At 39.2% G+C, this 20,065-nt stretch overlaps 1 protein-coding gene across 4 annotated transcripts in view; it reads right to left on the reverse strand.

Annotated features, from left to right (window-relative positions):
- Positions 1 to 20,065, reverse strand: part of MAST2 (microtubule associated serine/threonine kinase 2) — a 133,386-nt gene that overhangs the window by 107,153 nt on the left and 6,168 nt on the right. For all 4 annotated transcript variants that reach the window (XM_023761883.1, XM_023761882.1, XM_023761880.1 and 1 more), the window contains exon 2: positions 16,266 to 16,408. In XM_023761883.1, coding sequence (XP_023617651.1) covers positions 16,266 to 16,316 — 51 coding nt within the window. In that variant the 5' untranslated portion in view covers positions 16,317 to 16,408. The remainder of the gene's footprint in view (positions 1 to 16,265; positions 16,409 to 20,065) is intronic.

The raw sequence follows: 20,065 nt of genomic DNA on the forward strand, positions 1-20,065 counted from the left end.
CTGTACTTGAAAATACAGACAATACCTACTTGTCATCAATGTCATGATAATTAAATGAAAACTATAGCCTAGCAATGTAGGACACAAAACACAATAAATGCATTATATACTATACTGCCACTTCCCAGGGAACCTGGCAAAGAAAATTGCCTGGGTCAAAGCAGGATGTTTCTTAGCTGACTTTCTGAAAACTATGAGGAAGTCCACCTCACCAAAAAGCAGCTGGTGAGGCCCAAACATTTATTTGGATTTTCATCTTCTAATCTGAGGTTACCCAGTAGATTACCTGTATCACTGGGTACACTTTAGCTTTTGTGTTTTTATGTATTAAAACTAACTTTAAAAATTTTACATTATAAGTTATCTGTTTAAAACAAATAATCTAAACTGCTGTTTTTCAAGCATTACTTCTATTTCAGAATGTTCTAATGCAGTCTTCTGGAGAATAAACTTTAAAGTAATAAAGAAGAAGAAAAAGGAGGCAGTAAAAATACCCTCCAGTGCTATGTAATCCACAATTTGGAACTCCTACAATCCTCCTATATAGTAAAAGGGTAATATGCAAATTGTCCCCTCTATCAGGAGATTGACCAGAATTCAACCAGAGTTCGACAGGGAACAGGGCGGGACTGCGCCGACCTCACCCGGCCCCTCTCCCCACCCCCGCACCTGCCCGGCCCTATCAGCCCCATGCACGAATTCGTTCACCAGGCCTCTAGTATAGAAATAAAGACTCAGCGGAAGGGCATCAGTAAACAGGGTAGCAGATACTGGAGACTGACTCAGTACATGGGAGAAAAATAACTGACTTAACACTAAACAGGCACAATAACTGAAAATATTCCCATTCAACAAATCGGATTCCCTTTCTGAATCCTGGCATCTAAAGAGAAATAAAGATATAAATAGGCAATGCATCAAATGTGCTTACAAAGCCAGCCATTTTTAACAGCTACTTGAATATACATCACTATTTACTAGAGGTCTTCTGAGTACTTTATAAATATTTCTCAAAATACTCCCAAAAAATCAAGTGACACATCTAACTGAACCAACTGTACTAATGAAAGAAATTTAAAAAGGCATTAATTTTTAAAGTCTGGTCATACTGAACAACTGCTGAAATTCAGTGGGTGTTCTCAGTGGGCTTTGAATGGTTACAATGCCATTAATAAGAAGCACAAATAATAACTATAAATATAATAATTTGATCAAATTTTACCAATTCTATACATTTTCTTTTTGAGCACTTTAAAAAAACCAAAACAATGTTAATTCACGGTCATTAAAAAGACCCTAGGTGCTTTGCATACACACAAAAAAAGTACTTTACAAATGTAAAACGAAATTAAAACAAAAGAAATAGCTACATTTCATAATGAGATCTTTACCAGGGGGACTGTTTTACACTGAAAGCTTTATTATATCAATCCTTAAAACAGCCAATGATGGACTAAATAAAGCTTGCTTATTCCTATTAAGACTAAAATGGGATGATCTACTTTACAAAGTATGAAAAAATTAATGATCAAATTTAAAAGAATTCTGGTATGTATTCTCTTAGTGCTAAGGGCATTCATTAAAACTCAGTTGAAACTGTCTATCATCCTCTTTATTTCCCCCTTCATCTTACTTGCCTCTTCCTGTGCCAAATTTCACAAGACTTAAGGAGAAAAAGGCTTCCAAAACAAGTGTCAGATATATGGCTATTATTTACGGCTATATTGTATGTATGTATGCAGTGATAATTTAGGAAAGTTCTTAAAACTATGTGTAGAGCCAAACATATATTACACATATATGTCACTTTATAAAGAGGGGCAAAGTGAAGAGATAGGTACAGTGGTCAGGAACAGAATATTTACTGTAAACAATCTGCCAGTAGTAATGTCTGCTATCCAAAATTAAGGTTGCATTCAGCATAGTCTAATTTAATTGTTCCATTCACTTAATATAATGTCAGTCAGCCCAAACAGCAATTTTTTCTATCAAAGTAGAAACAATTTTTCTAATTATAACTATACATAATGGCATAATGAAGAACTTAGTGGCATACTACCCTGCTTCAAATAAATTAAATAAAATTGAAGCAATCTGTTCAGTACATTTTTAAAAGACACTCAGAGGAAGGATATCAGTAAAAAGACTCTGTTACTCACCTGTAACCCTCTCCTTCGTAGAATACTGGAATCATCCATAATAGATATCAGACAAAAAAAGCCACTCCCCAGACAGTCAACTAGTAGTGCCTACTTGCTTACTGCTGGGTGAAGAGGCAAACAATCAATCCCGTTCCCCATGCTGTGCCCACTAACCACGGCTCCACTAAACCAGTTCTCCCTCGTCCAGCATGAGCAGATAATCACTGCCTCACATCAGTGCCACGTCTTTCTTCACAGCAGTACAGATGGATCTCACTGAATCACCACCAAAACTGGGGAAAATGTCTCATATTTATTTTCTTTTCCATACATACTCCTTTGGTTGAAAATATCTGAAGTACCAAGAAAATGACAAAGGTTCAAAAGAAATTCCGATCTTTGATATCCTAACTTCACTGATTAAAAAGGTTTAACAAACAACAGTCTCCACCTACAGCTATTAAGCTTATAAAATCCATGTCACGTTTTCCTTTCCAAAAACAAAACCACTCCACATGTTTTAAAAAAGATAACAATTCTTCAGAAATACAAAGAAAAACATATTATTCTGATGCCTGTATTTTCGGACTTAGGCTGCTGTAAAACCAGTTAGTTTTGACTCAGTCGGCAAAATTCCTTTCATCCTTTGTACAGACAAAGCAAATGTCAGATTCTTTCGATACTGTCACAGGCTCTTTTGTTTCTTTATCTCTAGATACACTGTTCTTTACTTCTTGGACAGTCACGAAAGCCTCTTTCTTCAGAAGCTTAGATCATTGCTAAAGTCGGTTCCCCTGCTCTTTTATGTCTGGAGGGGGCTAGTACATATGTGGTGAGCTCTGAGCATGGACAAATTCATTCATCTATTCACTGCTGTCAGTACTGTCACAGGAAAAGCTCCCCATTCCATCAGACTTCTAAAAGGACACAGCATGAAAAAGTCTAGTTTTACCCAGGCTTTAATAATCTCAGAACAATTTATTTGGTCACTGGATGCCATTTTCAAAGCAGGTATTGAGCCAAATTTAAAAATGTTTCTAGTCTCTTAATTTATAACTTAGAAATCATTTTTTAGAGCTCCAGAGTGAAAAATTACCTCTCATGATTTTGTCATTTAAATGCTCCATAAGCAATGTTTTCAACTTTCCAATTCTATAGTAATCACCAGAATTCTAGGAAACACAGGTGGAAAGTGAGGAAAGTTGTTGATTTTTTCTAATGAGTCACAATAAAAAAAATTGTTAGCTAAGGCAACACTATGTTTTTAGGAACACGTTATCTACCAATTCATAGTTGTTGTTTTCCAAATTATAGGACATATTATAAATTATGCACTCACCAAAGGATTTCAAGAGATATTAATCCAAATTTCCCCAATTTGAGAAACAAAGGTACACATAAAGCACCCTGAATCAGGCTATTATACACGCTCAGGAATAAATATAGTAATAACTACAGAATGGATTCAGACTGCATCCAACAACAAGGAAAAGCTGTCCCTTATATAATTATGGCAGCTGCACTAACAGTCTGGGGCTTAAAAGAAAGTCTATTTACAAAATCTTTTTCTGGTATTCTTACAGCTGACTTAGTCACAAGAGCTGTAGCCACATTGCTGAAAATAGCACAGAAGCAGGATCCACCTCCCTTTCATTCAGTAAAAAAACTTCTAATCCTTAACACAACCAGTGTGGTCTTTCATTGTTAGAGCTAATAAATCCACATCTCCATGGACTCCTTCCATCTGCTGCTTTAAACAACTAACAGCTGGATTATGTCCACGGGGAAAACAAACACAAGACCTGAACAGACAGCTTATTTGCATAGGGTGTGCTATCCACTAGATGAGTATCTGCAAAGTCAAAGGCTTTTTTTTAAAATATATTTTTTTTTATTGATTTTAGAGAGGAAGGGAGAAGGAGAGCGAGATAGAAACATTAATGACGAGAGAGAATCGGGCCTGCAACCCAGGAATGTGCCCTTGACTGAAATCGAACCTGGGACCCCTCAGTCCACAGGCTGGCGTTCTATCCACTGAGCCAAACCAGCTAGGGCAAGTCACAAGCTTTTAAAGCTATAGAACCTCTCTATCAGAATCGATTGTATTAGCTAACATATATATATGTATATGTATATGTATATGTATATGTATATGTGTATATGTATATATGTGTATATATATATGTATATATATATATATTTATCAGCAGAGAGGAAGTAGAAGTGAGCCTCTAATCTGTTCCTCCTTATAGAAATATACATGGTACATACTCAAAAACTATTCAGAACAGTGATTCATAATTCAAACTCTTCATTCATTTACTAATTCAGGAATCATTTATTATGCCAAGCAATAAGATGGGTATGGGGAAAGATTAACAAGATTAACATTACCCATAAACTAATAATTATATTCTAGAAGAGTTCGAATTCAATGGGAAAGCCAAATGCAAACAAGTAATTATAATACAATGTGAAAAGTATGACAAAGTGCTAAAGGAGTGTCAAAGTTGTTCATCACATGGGAAAATTTACAAAAAGGTTTCTAATGGAAGTGTCATCTGGTTGCTGATGATAAAGACAATAAAGATAATGGCAGGAGTTGAGAGGAGTAGGAAAATTTATGCCTGATGATATTATCTATCTATCTATATAAAAAGCTAATATGCAAAGTGTCTCCTTGGGAGTTCAACAGGAAGTTTGCTCACTCGCTATAATGTGCGCTGACCACCAGGGGGCGGCGCAGAATGAAGGAAGGCCCCAGCCAGCAGCCGGAAGGCCCCGATCGGCCCTGATCACCAGCCAGGCCTAGGAACCCTACCTGTACATAAATTTCGTCCACCGGGCCCCTAGTCTAACATAAAAGGGGAGGAATAATTAGGTGGTTGGCAAATACAGCAACCAGGAAGGGAAGGGTTTAGACATATGGATTGATAAGAAAAATTACCCTAATGCAGTGGTCGGCAAACTCATTAGTCAATAGAGCTAAATATCAACAGTACAATGATTGAAATTTCTTTTGAGAGCCAAATTTTTTAAACTTAAACTATATAGGTAGGTACATTGTTATTAACTTAATTAGGGTACTCCTAAGCTGGCCTTTGCTAAATACGTCCTCAATCTGAGGGGTCGACCTCAGCGAACGTACCCCCACTTCTTCTAATGCCACTTCTTCAAAATAGACTCGCCCAGGCCAAAAACCGACTTCTGCGCATGGGCCACAAAGTTTCAGTCGCACTGTACGTGCGCACCCGCACGTGGTATTTTGTGGAAGAGCCACACTCAAGGGGCCAAAGAGCCGCATGTGGCTCGAGAGCCGCAGTTTGCCAACCACTGCCCTAATGGTTCATATTGAATAAATTTGATTTATAAATGATGTGATAATTTAGCTGAAATGCCTTATTTTATAACTAGACAAATGATGGCTCTATTATACAATTTCTTAGCAGGGGATATAACCTGCTCAGAAATTATATAGTAGAAACTTGAACTCATGTTTCTGATAGAACATGCAGCTTTCTAAACAGAACAGTAGAGGAGGGTTTCTTGTCCCAGAAAGAATTTCATCAACTTCTCTACTATACATTAATTTGGTGTTAATTAATAAGACTATCTATTAATTTTGGCCAGTAAGAGGCAATGAACTACCATGAATTGTAGAGGTTCCAAGTTCTGTGCTTTGCTCTGTGTACAGTATTACATGCAGTGACTGTGAAAGGCCTGTGAAAACACCCCTTTCAGGATTTAGGTTTTGTAACAAAAGTTAATTTTCTCATTGTGTTTACCTTGGCTTGTTTACCATGTAAAGGAATAAACTGAGTACAACTGCATTGCTAGTTCAAAATTAGGTTCATGAAATCATCATTACCAGAATAAAAATTCAGTGTTTAAAATAACTAAGTCCTAGCCAGATGAATAGGATAAGAAAAAAATATAAAAGGCATACAGATTGAAGACAAACTGTCCTATTTGAAAATGACATGGTTGACATGTAGAAAATCTCAAAGAATCTACAAAAAACTCCTAAACTAATGAGTTTGACAAGTTCACAGGATAAAAACCCAATGCACAAAATCAACAGTATTCTTATATACTAGAAACAAACATGTAGAAACTAAAAGCTAAAATACAATAATACCACTTACAATCAGAAAAAAAGGATGCCAGCTCACTTTTTCCCCCATGTAACCTCTCTTAATTTTCAGCTCCACTTGAAATAAATTATCAAGGCTAAGAGACTAAGACTGGTATAATCTGACAAAACATATTCAAAATATGTATGCTGAAAGTTACAAAATGCTGATTAAAGGAAACAAAGAAGATCTAAATAAATGGGAGAGATACACTGTATTAATGGGTTAGAAGACTAAAATAGTAAAAATACCAATTCTCCCCCAAACTTATCTATAGGTCTAATGCAACTCCTATCAAAATCCCAGAAAAACTTTTTGTTGACATAAACAAACTTACTTTGAAGATAGTCCTATAGATTAATGAAACAATATAGAACCCAGAAATAGATGTATATAAATATGCACATTTTTGACAAAAGTGTAAAAGCAAATCAACAGAAAAAGGACAGACCTTTCAATAAAATGCACTGGACATCCATAAATAAGATCAATCAATCAAGCAAGCAAGCAATCCAACCTACACCTTACAAAAATTAACTCTAAATAAATCATAGATTTAAATGTAAAATTAAAAACTAAAAAGTTTTTAAGACAACATAGGAGAGAGAGAGTCCAAGATGGTGTGGGGGAGTAGGTAGAAGTTATACTCATCTCCTCCCAAATCGGAAATACAACTAAATTATAGAGCAATCAACCTGAAGACTAGCTGAAGAGAAGTCTTATAAGGACATAGAGAAGAAGCCACATGGAGAATAGTAGAAAGGGCGAAGAAAGGAAAGGGGCTAGCTAGCCTCACACCCATGTGAGGCAGTTGAGAATCCAGAGGGAATATCTCAACTGCAGGGGTCCACCCCCTAAGGAGCAAGAGGTTTCAACCCCATGCTGGGCTGCCCAGAGCACCAGCACTGGGAAGAGGAGCCCACAAACATCTGGCTGTGAAGATCAGTGGGGTTTCTGACTGCCAAGTGCCAGGGTTCTTGTTCCAGCATCTAGAAGGGTTCAGTAATCTGGAGAAGGGCTGTGTGTAACTTTGTGTGTAACTTAATAAAGACTCCAGAGACAAAGCATAATTTTGAAAGGCATTTGGGGGTCAGAGGAGCCTAACTAAAAATACTAAGATCTCCTTAGTCTCAGGACCCCTTGCTTTTTATTAACACAATTTGTCCTAAGGCAAGGTGGAGATACACACTTCAAAGGACAGTCCATTGTCAGAATGGAAGAATTTGCCTAGGCTGTTCAGGTGTTTGGCCAGTAGGAGGCAATAATATGTAGATTAAGATGCCCTGAGCTGTCTGGCAGCAAGCAATCATCCCTTTTCAGGTTTGGGGAAATGCCTTCAGCTATTTCCAACAGGTGACAACATATGTGACTCAGCCCTTGTTGAGTCCCCAAGTTCCATCAACCTTTTGATGAAACTCTTGCAATTATGACATGTTGGAATTGGCTTCCGGCAGCCAGGGTGAGACAAGAGACTGCAAGAAACCCAGGTGCCCTTTTATAGGACCAGTGCACAAAATCACATTCACAGGCACTCACCCTGACCTCCCGTGGAGGGACAGTAGCTCAGAGCAGACTGGAGTCATACAGGGAGAGATTGGGTTGTGCAGCGCTTGGGAGAGGGCTGGAAGAACAGCTGCCAATGTACCTGTGTTGAGTCCTTTTCCCACACCACCCAAGGACAGTATCTTTCCTGAGTCCAGCACGCCCCTCCAAAGAGCATCAGTTTGGAGAGACGTACTAGCTCTAACTTCCCGACTCCCAAACTTGCACCCTGCAGAGGAATCAGCTAGCTGCAGCCAGCCTGGGCTCACTGCCTACTCTTTCTTGGAAGGCTCGTAAGGAGATCGGGACAGACTCAGGGGATGTCAGAGATACACAGGGAGAGACTGAGTGGAGTGGCTCTAGGGCAGGTCCATTCCCAGACCTACATACGCCCTGACTGGCACCACTGGTACTGTGCAGAACCCTCCTTCCACACAACCAAATCTTAATCTGTTTTAGCCTGATGAACTCTACTGGCCTCACCCTGATGACTCGCTGAGACCCCACCCATTGCAAAGGTCCACAGGCCCCAGGGAAAGGGGGGTGGCTAACCTCACAGTAACCTAAGACTTTTGCTGAGTGGCCTCAGACCCAGCACTGGTGTCAAGTTGAATCTGTATCAACCTGGTGAACACCATAACCCTACCTGGTGACTCACTGAGAACCTGCTTCATGTAACTCATATAACGCCAGAAGCTCTTTCCGTGGCTAACAGGCAACCGGCAGGTGGAGGCAAATCTTGGAGTGCTTTGAGCCTTTTGCTGATCTGCCCCAGGCTCAATACTGGTGGAAGCCAGGCTGGATGAGTAACTTGGCCTCTCCCATGCACACCCAGGTTCAGCAGAGGCAGCCACAAACTGTGGATCACTTTATAGCTCCAACTATGTAGCTCGGGGCTGATCACAGGCAGCACCTTACACTGACCTGCAACGAATCCCTTCCAAGAGGCCCCACAACCAAAATACCTGGTGGTGGGATTCAGACCACATCAGAGCACCACCTAATTAGCTCCACAAAAAGCACACCCAAAGGGAGATCTCAGCAGGCACCAGACCCTGCTGGGGCGAATTCCACTGCATAGGGTCAGCGCCGACACAGCAGCTCCTACACTGTGGTCAGGGTCAATCTTCATAGTCAACCAGTCCACATAACCCACACAAAGGACATTCCTGGAGCACCTAGCTCAGGTGATCAGGGAGATTACACCGCTGAGCCCCACAAGACACCTACTACATAAGGCCATTATACCAAGACTGCAAGGCACAGCAGATCTACCTAATACACAGAAACAAACACAGAGAAGCAGCCAAAATATCACGCCCCCAAATAAAAGAACAGGAGAAATCCCCAGTTAAAAAAAAAAAAAAGAACTAAGTGAAATGGAGGCAATCAAGTCCAGATACAGTTATAAGAATGCTCAAGGAACTTAGGGGAAGAATAGATGAACTCAGTGAGAACTTAAAGCAGTGGTTCTCAACCTTCTGGCCCTTTAACACTTGGAGTGCGGGAAACGAGTTAAGTCGGCTCGCGTGAATTGCGCGTACTCCGCGGGAGCCGTCTTTAACTCGGTTCATATAGATTTGCGGTGGAGTGCGGGAAACGTGTAAACTCGGGCCGATTGTAACTGCGTATTACCAAATATTTGTTTGTAATCCACCCTTTTGGTGGATGGAACAAAACCAAAAGACAGAGCCATCTTATATTTTGGCGGGAAATTCACCCGCACTCCAAGTGCTAAATACAATTCCTCATGTTGTGACCCAACCATAAAATTATTTTCATTGCTACTTCATAACTGTAATGTTGCTACTGTTATGAATAGTAATGTAAACATCTGATATGCAGGATGGTCTTAGGCGACCCCTGTGAAAGGGTTGTTCGACTGCCAAAGGGGTCGCGACCCACAGGTTGAGAACTGCTGACTTAAAGAGATAGTAAGCATAAAAAAGGACATAACCATAAAAAGAACCAGTCAGAAATAAAAAATATAATATCTGAAATTAAAAACTACACTAAAAGAAATTAACAGCAGATTAGATGAAGCAGAGGATCAAGTCAGAGATTTGGAAGACAAGATAGCAGAAAACATCCAAGCAACCAAAAAGAAAAAATAATTTTAAAAAATGAAGGTAGCTTAGACCTCTGGGACAATATCAACTATAACAACATCTGAATCATAGGGATACCAGAAAGAGAAGAAAGCATGGGATTAAGAACCTATTTGAAGAAATGATAACTGAAAACTTCCCTAACTTGGTGAAGGAAAAAAAGACACAAGTCCAGGAAGCTCAGAGTCCCAAAGAGGCACACACCAAGACATAGCATAATTAAAATGGCAAAGGTTAAAGACAAAGAATCTTAAAAGCAGCAACAGGGAGAACAATTTTGCAAGAAACAAACCTTGCTACCAAGAAGCCACTTGAAAACAGAATTATTAAACAAAAAGTTTACAAATAACTATGTGCTCTCTATCTTATTTTCTAAAAGAACTTTAACTTATAATTTATATATGTAAATTTTAAATTAAGTTATAGTAAATGCTATATTTACATGTATTTTATTAAGCTAGAAAACTATGGAATAATAGAATTTCTGAATTACAAGAAATGGTTTCTGGGATAAAGGCAATTTCAAAATAGATTTATGAAAAAAATTAGCAATGCTTTGACCAAAATTGCAGTATGATTTAACATAAAGTAATTCATAGTCAATAAGCAGCACCAGCAGGAGATGACAGAAAGGAAAGAGGGTAAGGGAGAGAGTCAGGAACAATTTATTCTCCTTGGTTGGTCCCTGCTGGGTCATGTTAGGCTGGCTGCATCCCACTACTACAAGTCATATCAATTGTCAGGTTGTCTTCTACACACAGCCACCTCTGTTTTCCAAATTCCAAGCATCACTTCCTTCCCTCATCCTTTCTCCAATGCTAGGTAATAGCAACAGTTTACTATTAAGCAGAAAGTACTATGTGTATATTGTCATTTCACTATACTCTACTCATATCCGTTTATTATAAGCTCACAATTTGTCTGTTCTGTTTCCTTCCAGGAACTTGACTAATATGTGGATTAAAATTAAATGTATTTTCATTTTTATTTGCATACTCTACAGAACAGAAATTCCTTTCAACTCGCAGAGAAATTTTTATGTAATAAGAATCACGTAACTTATATACTAGTATGCATAGCCCATGAACATGGACAATAGGGTAGTGAAGAGCTGGGTGGGTGGGTAGGGACTGGGAGGAGGGGGGAACAGGGTGAAAGTGGGAGAGATCTGTAACACTATCTACAATAAAAAATGTAGACAGAAAGGAAAGAAAGATAGGACCAAGTAAACCTCTCCCTACATGTAATCCCAATAAAAATCTTCAATATCTAAATAGTTGAGAAAATTATCAATAAATCCAACCAAAAATTGCAACTCAAATAATCCAACATGCCAAAGACTTTTCTCTCCACTTATGTACAACTCTTAAAATAGACTTCAGAGTCAGACCTAACTGCCCTAGCCGGTTTAGCTCAATGGATAGAACATCAGCCTACAGACTGAAGGGTTCTGGGTTCGATTCTGGTCAAGGGCACATATCTCGATTGCAGGCTCCTCCCCAGCCCAGGACCCTGGTCAGGGTGCGGGCAGTAGGCAACCAATCGATGTGTTTCTCTCACATCAATATTTCTCTGTCTTTCTCCCTTGCTTCCATTCTCTCTAAAAATCAATGGAAAAATATCTTCGTGTGAGGATTAAAAAAAAAAAATCAGACCTGCCTGGTTTTGAATTCCTGTTCTAACATTCACTTACAGTAAAGTATTTAACTTTGCTTTGTTCACTATTGTATTCCAGGCACCTAGTACAATGGTGATATATAGGGGGTACTTCAAAAATATTTTCGAGATGAACGAACAAATGAACAAATTCCTGCGAGCCTGAAATTTCCTCACCTGTAAAATAAGATAATTACATCTACCTCAAAAAGTTCCTGAGAAAATAAGGAAGATGTGTATGCAAAAGAACTTAGGTGTACGGTCCAGTAAATATTAGTTTTCTATCCCAACTCAAGTATCTCTAATAATTTGACTGTTTCATGACAGAATCTACCAAAATCAGTACTTTTCAATCTTTCCTCAATATTGTTAAATAAACCTATGCATAGCAATACATGATATTAGTGGTTCAATTAAAAGACTTTCTGTACAAAATTTAAAAAACAGGACGAAACCTACAGTTATAATTTTAACTAGTGATTTAATAATACCATTTTTATACATATAAAACTTTGTGCAAAGCTTGCATAAAATTTCTGTCATGTATTCTAACCCTAAATAAATTCAATAAGATGTATGTCAATAGTCCCAGTAAACTGATTTATTTTAAAAAATAATTTTAAGTGCCTTTTTAAAATACCAAAGCCACTATTTTTAAGGCAGTACACCTTAGATTCTTTACAAATTATCACAGAAGATAAATGTTTAACAATCTAAAATTCAGCTCCAATTTGTTCAGGCAAAATAATTAGTCTGTTCTTTTGCTTCTCTCTCTCTCTCTTTTTAAAAAAATATATTTTATTGATCTTTTACAGAGAGGAAGAGAGAGGGATAGAGAGTAAGAAACATCGATGAGAGAAAAACATCGATCAGCCTCCTCCCGCATACCTCCTACTGGGGATGTATCCGCAACCAAGGTACATGCCCTTGACCAGAATCGAACCGGGGACCTTTCAGTCCGCAGGCCAACGCTCTATCCACTGAGCCAAACTGGTTAGGGTTGCTTCTTTCTTAAGAATTCTCTTGATACTAAGCAACTAGGCTACTAATAGTCTGTTCAATCTCATGAAACTCTCCCAACTTTTTATTTTAAAGTCTCTTATGAAATACTACTCTCATACCTTTGAAAAGACACTAGGTGGCATTAGAAACATGTTCCTCTTATAAAAAAGAAAATGTAAAGTACAGCAATTCTCAAGTTAATAGGCAGTGAGTGCACTTAATCTAAACTCCTAAAATTCTTACTAAGTTGAATACTTCACTATCTTATACTATTTTCCCTTTCACATATAAATTGTTCATGTTTCCCTACATTCCTTTTCATTCTCTGCATTTTCTTCCATGATGACTTAATTCACAGCTTCCAAATCCCTATCTATAGTTCTAAAACTGATCTCCTTTACTCCAGATGTCTGTTTCTAAGAATATCTAACAAATGGATAACAACATACAAAAGAATTAATTTGGACACCCCCCCTACTTCACACTTTACACAAAAGTTCATTTTAAATGGATCAGTGAAGTAAATACATGAACTAAAACCATAAAACTCATAATAGATAGCATAGGGGTAAATCTTCCTGACCTGTTATTTGGCAATGAATTCTTAGATATGAAACCAAAAGCACAAGCAACAAAAGGAAAAAATAGATAAATTTGACTTCAAAAATTTTCTGAATCAAAGGACATTATAACAAAAGTGAAAAGATATACAGAATAAAAAATAACTGCAAATCATAGATCTGATAAGGGCCTAGTATCAAGAATAAATAACTCTTACAACTCAACAACAAAAGGACAAACAACATAATTATTTGTTTTACTTTAAATATTTTTTATTTTTCAATTATAGTTGACATACAATATTATATTAGTTTCAGGTCTACAACCCAGTGATTAAACATTATATAACTTACTAAGTGATCATCCCAATAAATCTCATAATGATCTGACACCATACATAGTTATTATAATATTGTTGACTATATTCTCTATACTGTACTTTACTATTGTAACTATGATTAGTCTGTAACTACCAATTTGTACTTCTTAGTCCCTTCACCTTTTCACCATCCCTGCCAACACTCCTCCCATCTGGCAACTGTCAAAATATTTTTTTTCTTTAATATGTTTTCATTAATTTCAGAGGAGGGGGGAGAAAGATAAAAACATCAATGAGAAAGAATCATCAATCAGCTGCCTCCTGCATGCCCCCTACTGGGGATCAAGCCCACAACCCAGGCATGTGCCCTGACCAGGAATTAAACCATGATCTCCTGGTTCATGGGTCAATGCTCAACCACTGACCCACACTGGCCAGGTCAAAATATTTTCTGTATCCACGAATCTGTTTCTGTTTTGCTTGTCAGTTTATTTTGTTCATTCAATTGTTGATAGATATGTATTTATTGCCATTTTATTGTTAGTATTTTTTCTTTTTTTCCTTCTTCTTAAAGAAGACCCTTTAATATTTCATGTAATACTGGTTTGGTGGTAATGTACTCCTTTAGCTTTTTCTTATCTAGGAAGCTCATGTCCTTCAATTCTAAATGATAGCTTTATTGGGTAATCTTGGTTGTAGGTCCTTGCTTTTCATCACTGAATATTTCTTGCCAATCCCTTCTGACCTGCAAAGTTTCTGTTGAGAAATCAGCTAACAGTTTTATGGGAGCTCCCTTCTAGATAACCAACTGCTTTTCTCTTGATGCTTTTAAGATTCTTTGTGTTTAACCTTTGCCATTTTAATTATGATGTGTCTTGGTAGGGGCCTCTTTGGGTTCATCTTGCTTAGGACTCTGTGCTTCCTGAACTTGTATGCCTATTTGCTTCCCTAGGTTAAGAAAGTTTTCTGTCATTACTTTCTCAAATATGTTTTCAATTTCTTGCTTTCTCTCTTCTCCCAGCATCCCCATGATGCAAATGTTGGCATACTTGAAGTCCCAGGGCTCCTTATACTATCCTCATTTTTTTTTGGATTTTTTGTTCTGATTGGATATTTTCTGCTTCCTTATCTTCCAAATATCTGATTTGATCCTTTGCTTCATCTACTCCAATGTATTCTTCATTTCTGACTGGTTCTTTTTTATTTTCTGTTTTATGTTTCCTATCTCTTGTTGAAGTTCTCACTAAGTTCATCTACTCTTTCCTAAGTCCATTGAGCATACTTATAACCAGTGTCTTAAACTTTGCATCTAGTAGATTGTCTCCATTTTGTTTAGTTCTTTTTTTCCAGAGTTTTGTTCACTTCTTTTTTTCTGGAGTTTTGCTCTCTTCTTCCATTTGAGAAATGTTTGTCTCCTCATTTTGGTAGCCTCCTGTGTTTGTTTGTATGTATTAGGTAGAGCTACTATGTCTCCCGGGCCTGGTAGAGTGGCCTAATGTATTAAGTATCCTGTAGGTCCAGTGGCATGGCCTCCCAGTTCACCTGAGCTGAGCCCTCCAAGTGTGTGTGTCCCCTACCCCCAATGTGTGGGCTGTGTATACCCTTCTGCTGTAGTTGACCCTTGATTGCTATTGACACATCAATGGGAGGAATTTACCCCCAGGTGATGGGCTATAAGGACTGACTGCAACCACTGTGGAGGATCAGCTATGCAGGGGCCCAGTCCATGGAGCAGGACTTAGTTCAGGGGGCTCCGGAGCCCACTGAGTTTCCCCCTTGAGTGTTGTTTGTGGAGGTGGTTGGGGGTGCTTCTATGTGATATGAAGCTGTCCACCTGATGCACTGGTTCTAGGGCCTCCTGGTGGTGCAGGCCAGGTTTCAGCCACCACCTATGTTCTACCTGGGGCCACCTGGCATGAGCTACAAAACGATCTGCATATAGCTGGTATTTGTGCTAGGCTTGCAGGTGCCCAGGAGAGGCCAAACTACAAACCAAGGCCAGCTGCAGTTAATGCTGGGCCTGGGGTCACTTAGAGAAAGATACGAGGCACACTGAAGCCATATGCTGCTTGCTAGAGAAATTTTAGGTAAGTGTGAAGCATGATCCAAGGCAGGTTGTTCGTATAGAAAAGCCACTGGAAACAGCTTGGGTGGGTCCAAAAGTGGGATTGGGTGGGGGCTCTGGGAATCACCAGAGTGGGACAAACCATGATAGCCAGGCTAATGGAGAGTGATATGGCTCCTGCCTGCTGGCTTTGTCGGGGGAGGTCTCAGAAAAGGAACAATGGTCTCTGTCAGCACTTCTGTCTGGGAGAAAACTGCCCCTCCAGCTCTTGACCTGATGCCAGACAGTTCAGTTCCTCCGATATGTCTCTGGTGCCTTTTGAACTACTGCCCCAGCACTGGACCTCAGAGAGAGTGAGTCCAAGTCAGTCCATGTACAAACCCTTTAAGAGGAACACCTGGGACTCCAGGAGCCCTCAGCAGCCATCCCTGCTAGCCTTTACAGCCAGAAGTTATGGAGACTTCTCTTCCTGGCCCTGGAAACCTGGGCTGGGAACCATAGTGTGGGGCTGGGACCCCTCACTTCATACTGAATTTTTTCATAACTCTCAGTACATAATTAGTATCAGTGACAGGATAAGAGGTCAGAATATATTCAATTAAATTCCATTAATTTTCTATTCTTCACTGAGAAATTAAACTACCCAAATCCTAAAAAGGGAAGTAATAGATGTGGCAATGACAAATGACAATCAATGATTTATTCATAAAGCAAGGGACCAGCTCTATTAACACTTACCAAGCCAGCGGTAAGAGAAGGTGCAGACTGTCCAAGGGACTGATTCCTCATTCGAACCAGGTTTGATGCTTCTCCTGAAGACTGCCAAGTTGCCTGTCCCACACTGCTATGTACACTGCTGGACAAGGGGAGCAGCTGCTTACCTTCAAATAAAAAGTTTAGAAAATATACCTGTAATTATTTTAATTAATTAATGAAAAATACAATATCAACTGGATAAAAGTGTATTGATCCAAAACAAAGTCAAGTTCCTCCATATCCATTTCAGAATCAGTTTAGTTAGTATTCCATTTGTAATTCTCACCACCACCAAGACAGTTGGAATTTTTAAATGTAGACCTTTAAAAATTCCAACTGTCTTGGTGGTGATGAGAATTCAAAATGGAATACTAACTAAACTATTTAAAATTCTCTGTAATATCTACCACCATGCCACCTCCTACCCTCCACCCTGAGACCTGACCTAGCAGGCTAGTAGTTTTCCAGTCTCTTCCATTCTATTTAGTTTTTCACCAACTCAATGCAACATGACCGTCTTCTAGTTTGGCCCTTAGGTTTCCAGAAGACAAACACTGAATCTATACTACTCTTTCAAGATTCCATGTGTTCAACCAGGACTGACTACCTTAATCCCATTGAAAGTCACTTAATAAAGACTGAGTATCTAGAACTGCGATGATTTTCTAATTGAGATACAAGTCTCATTTCAATCCCTTCCTCCACACCATTCTTCAAATTGCTGGTAGTGATCTAACCAAAACAAATGTGGTCCTATCATTCCCTTCCTTAAAAATGTCTAAAGACTGCCTACTGTTTAAAGAATTAAGCCAAACTTTTAAAATACTAAAAGGATCCTACATAAATCCAGATTATTTTCCTGGCCTTATCTCCTTCAGGTGTTCCATACTTATTCACTCACTAACCTTCAATTTATGCCCTGTACTTTCACCTGCCTTTATCTTGATCACCCAATTCACTTGAAAATACTTCCTCTTCCTGGTAAAATCCTATTCGTAATGGAAATAACCACTATCATAATGATATAAGCAAAAGAAGGTTTGGTTTTGGTTTTTCTACTACATACTCTTTTACTGCAAACAAAACGTGACAAGTTATTTAGAGAGCAATTTAGCAAAACTTATAAAAATGTTGATTTGAGTATGTTTGGACCCAGCATTCCACTTGTAGAAATGTAGTATAAAGAAAAAAAATGTAGACCAGGATGTTCATCTTAGCGATTCTCACCAAATTAAAATTAGAAATAAGTGTTCATTACAAGTTAAAGAAATTATAATATTTCCACATAATAAAATACTAAGCCCAGTAAAAATGAGGCAGCTCAACATTTAATCAAGAGAAAAATGCTCAACAGTTCCTGTTGAGTGAAAAATGCAGAAAGTATGTAGCATATGATGCCATTTTTTAAAATAAAAGTTTGTATATATTTTAAATAATTTTTAAATGTATGTTGAAATATAATGGAATATATGTAAGTGGGTTTGGAGGGAGGGAAACAGAAGTAATGATTAAGGACTTTTCCCTTTTTCCTATAGCCTCTCCCTCAAAGGGTGACTTAAAAGGAGGCTCAGTGCCTTGTAATTCACATAAAGGTAAACAACCTGGATATTTATGTAAATTTACTGCAGAACATGCAGCAACATAGACTACTGATAACAGCCCAACAAGGTACATGCTGTTATTTGCTCAAGGTCACACAGTTAATGGGTCCAGGAACTATTGTGGTGTTCAATGAATCTGTCTTCAAAGCTAGTGGCTAGTTTAGGGCTTTTGTGTATAGTACCCCCAAGTCTTTCCAACTAATTCTTCTCATAAGTATCTACTTGTCTTCTTCAGTTATCAACTTCAGACAAACATCACTCAGGGACTAGCAAAATGTCTGTCTTTTTACTTCTAGTGTCTTTACACCTATTACAAATGCCAAATACTTTATTTCAGGCCATCAGCATCTTAGCCACTCTTGTTGCAGCTCGAGGAGGATTCTTTTTGCTCTTTACATGCACAGAACATATATAGACATACTCTTTAGCCTTTAAAAGGAGTCTCCATCTACTTCATTCTTCCTCTCATACATACCATCCTTGAGCCATATACCCATGAGTGTCAGGTTTTTTTTAAATGTTCCTCTGGAGGGCATGAACAAGTCACACATCCCCACACCTAGTCTTGCCTTATGAAAGGGTTTATCACATCCTATTAAAACTCTTTAATGCCCTACTAAACTACGGGTTCAATAAGGATCAAAATAAGAATTTCAAGTCATTTAAAAATTCCTTGAAGAAAGATGATATCTGCAGTGTGGAAGAGGGACTCAGCACAAGGATCCTGGCGGCTATCCCTTCAGCTCTCTCCTCCCACAACTCTAGTCCACTCTGTCTTCCCTCTGCCGGAACCCAGGTTCCTGAAAGCAGAAATGGCCCAAGACTATCATTAGGCTAAATAATTATGTCAGATGATCCTAATCTATGTACCAGAAAATCCTGAAGCCAAGGAGTTTTTCTCACTTATTGAAGAAATGTTGCTGATGGAGAAAGCTCAAAATCTTCAGGAACATAATCAAGGTAGTAAAGAAGACAGCAGCAGAGATAGTGATGGAGAAAGCAGTGAGGAGCTAAGTAAAGAAAGCTCTGATGAATGTGAAGTTGGGGTGATAAAAGGTACTACTATGGTTTAATCTTCATATATTTTCATTACTGTGTAATAGAAATATAAAGAAGAAAACTGCAAATAAATGAATAAATAAATAAATGTTCCTCAAGAACTTAATTTTTTAGAGGATGGTAGTGAAGTTGGGTTCCCTTTTTAGTATCACATATATACTGCCATATACCTGCTAAATTAGGGGATAAAAACTTTAGTAGATATACATTATAAACAAACCATCCATTATAATAAAGAGATAATATGCAAATTAACCCTCATGCCCTCACAAGATGGCTGCCTACGACCAGGCCGGCAGGAGGGTTAGTGAGGGACGACCAAACAACTGACCAAGCAGGCTGCGTGAGGCAACCAGGCTGGCAGGGGGGTTAGTGAGGGACAACCAAACGACTGAACAGCAGGCTGCGTGGGGCGACCAGGCCAGCAGGGGGGGTTAGTGAGGAACAACCAAATGACTGAACACCAGGCTGGCGGGGGGTGGGGCAGTTAGGAGCGACCAGGCTGGCAGGGAGGGGGCAGTTGGGGGAGACCAGGCCAGCAGGGGAGGCAATTGGGGGCAACCAGGCCGGCAGGGGGAGAAGTTGGGGGCAACCAGGCCGGCAGGCAGGTGAGCAACTAGGAGCCAGCTGTCCAGGATTGTGAGAGGGATGTCCGACTGCCGGTTTAGGCCCGATAGGGATTGGGTCTAAACCGGCAGTCGCACATCCTCCGAGGGGTCTCAGATTGGAGAGGGTGCAGGCTGGGCTAAGGGGACACCCCCGCCGTGCACAAATTTCATGCACTGGGCCTCTAGTCATCGTATCTAATAAAAGAGAAACATGGTAATTAGCCGTAACTTCGCTACCCTTCCCATTGGCTAATCAGGGCGATATGCAAATTAACTGCCAACCAAGATGGCGGCCGGCAGCCAGGCAACCGACGCTTGCTCCAGTGACGGAGGAAGCCAAGGTTCCCCGCCTGCCACTGCTGGGCTCTGAGCTGCTCTCTAAGAAACATTGTTGCAAATATAGAAGCTAAACAAAAGCCCAGAAACCTGCTTTCAGTCAGCCGGGATCTCAGAGCTGGAGTCGCAACAAAGTTTCAAATACAGAAGGTAAACAAAGCCCAGAAACCTGCTTTCA

Source organism: Myotis lucifugus, unplaced genomic scaffold, assembly GCF_000147115.1.
Source record: "Myotis lucifugus unplaced genomic scaffold, Myoluc2.0 scaffold_222, whole genome shotgun sequence".
NCBI lineage: Eukaryota > Metazoa > Chordata > Mammalia > Chiroptera > Vespertilionidae > Myotis > Myotis lucifugus.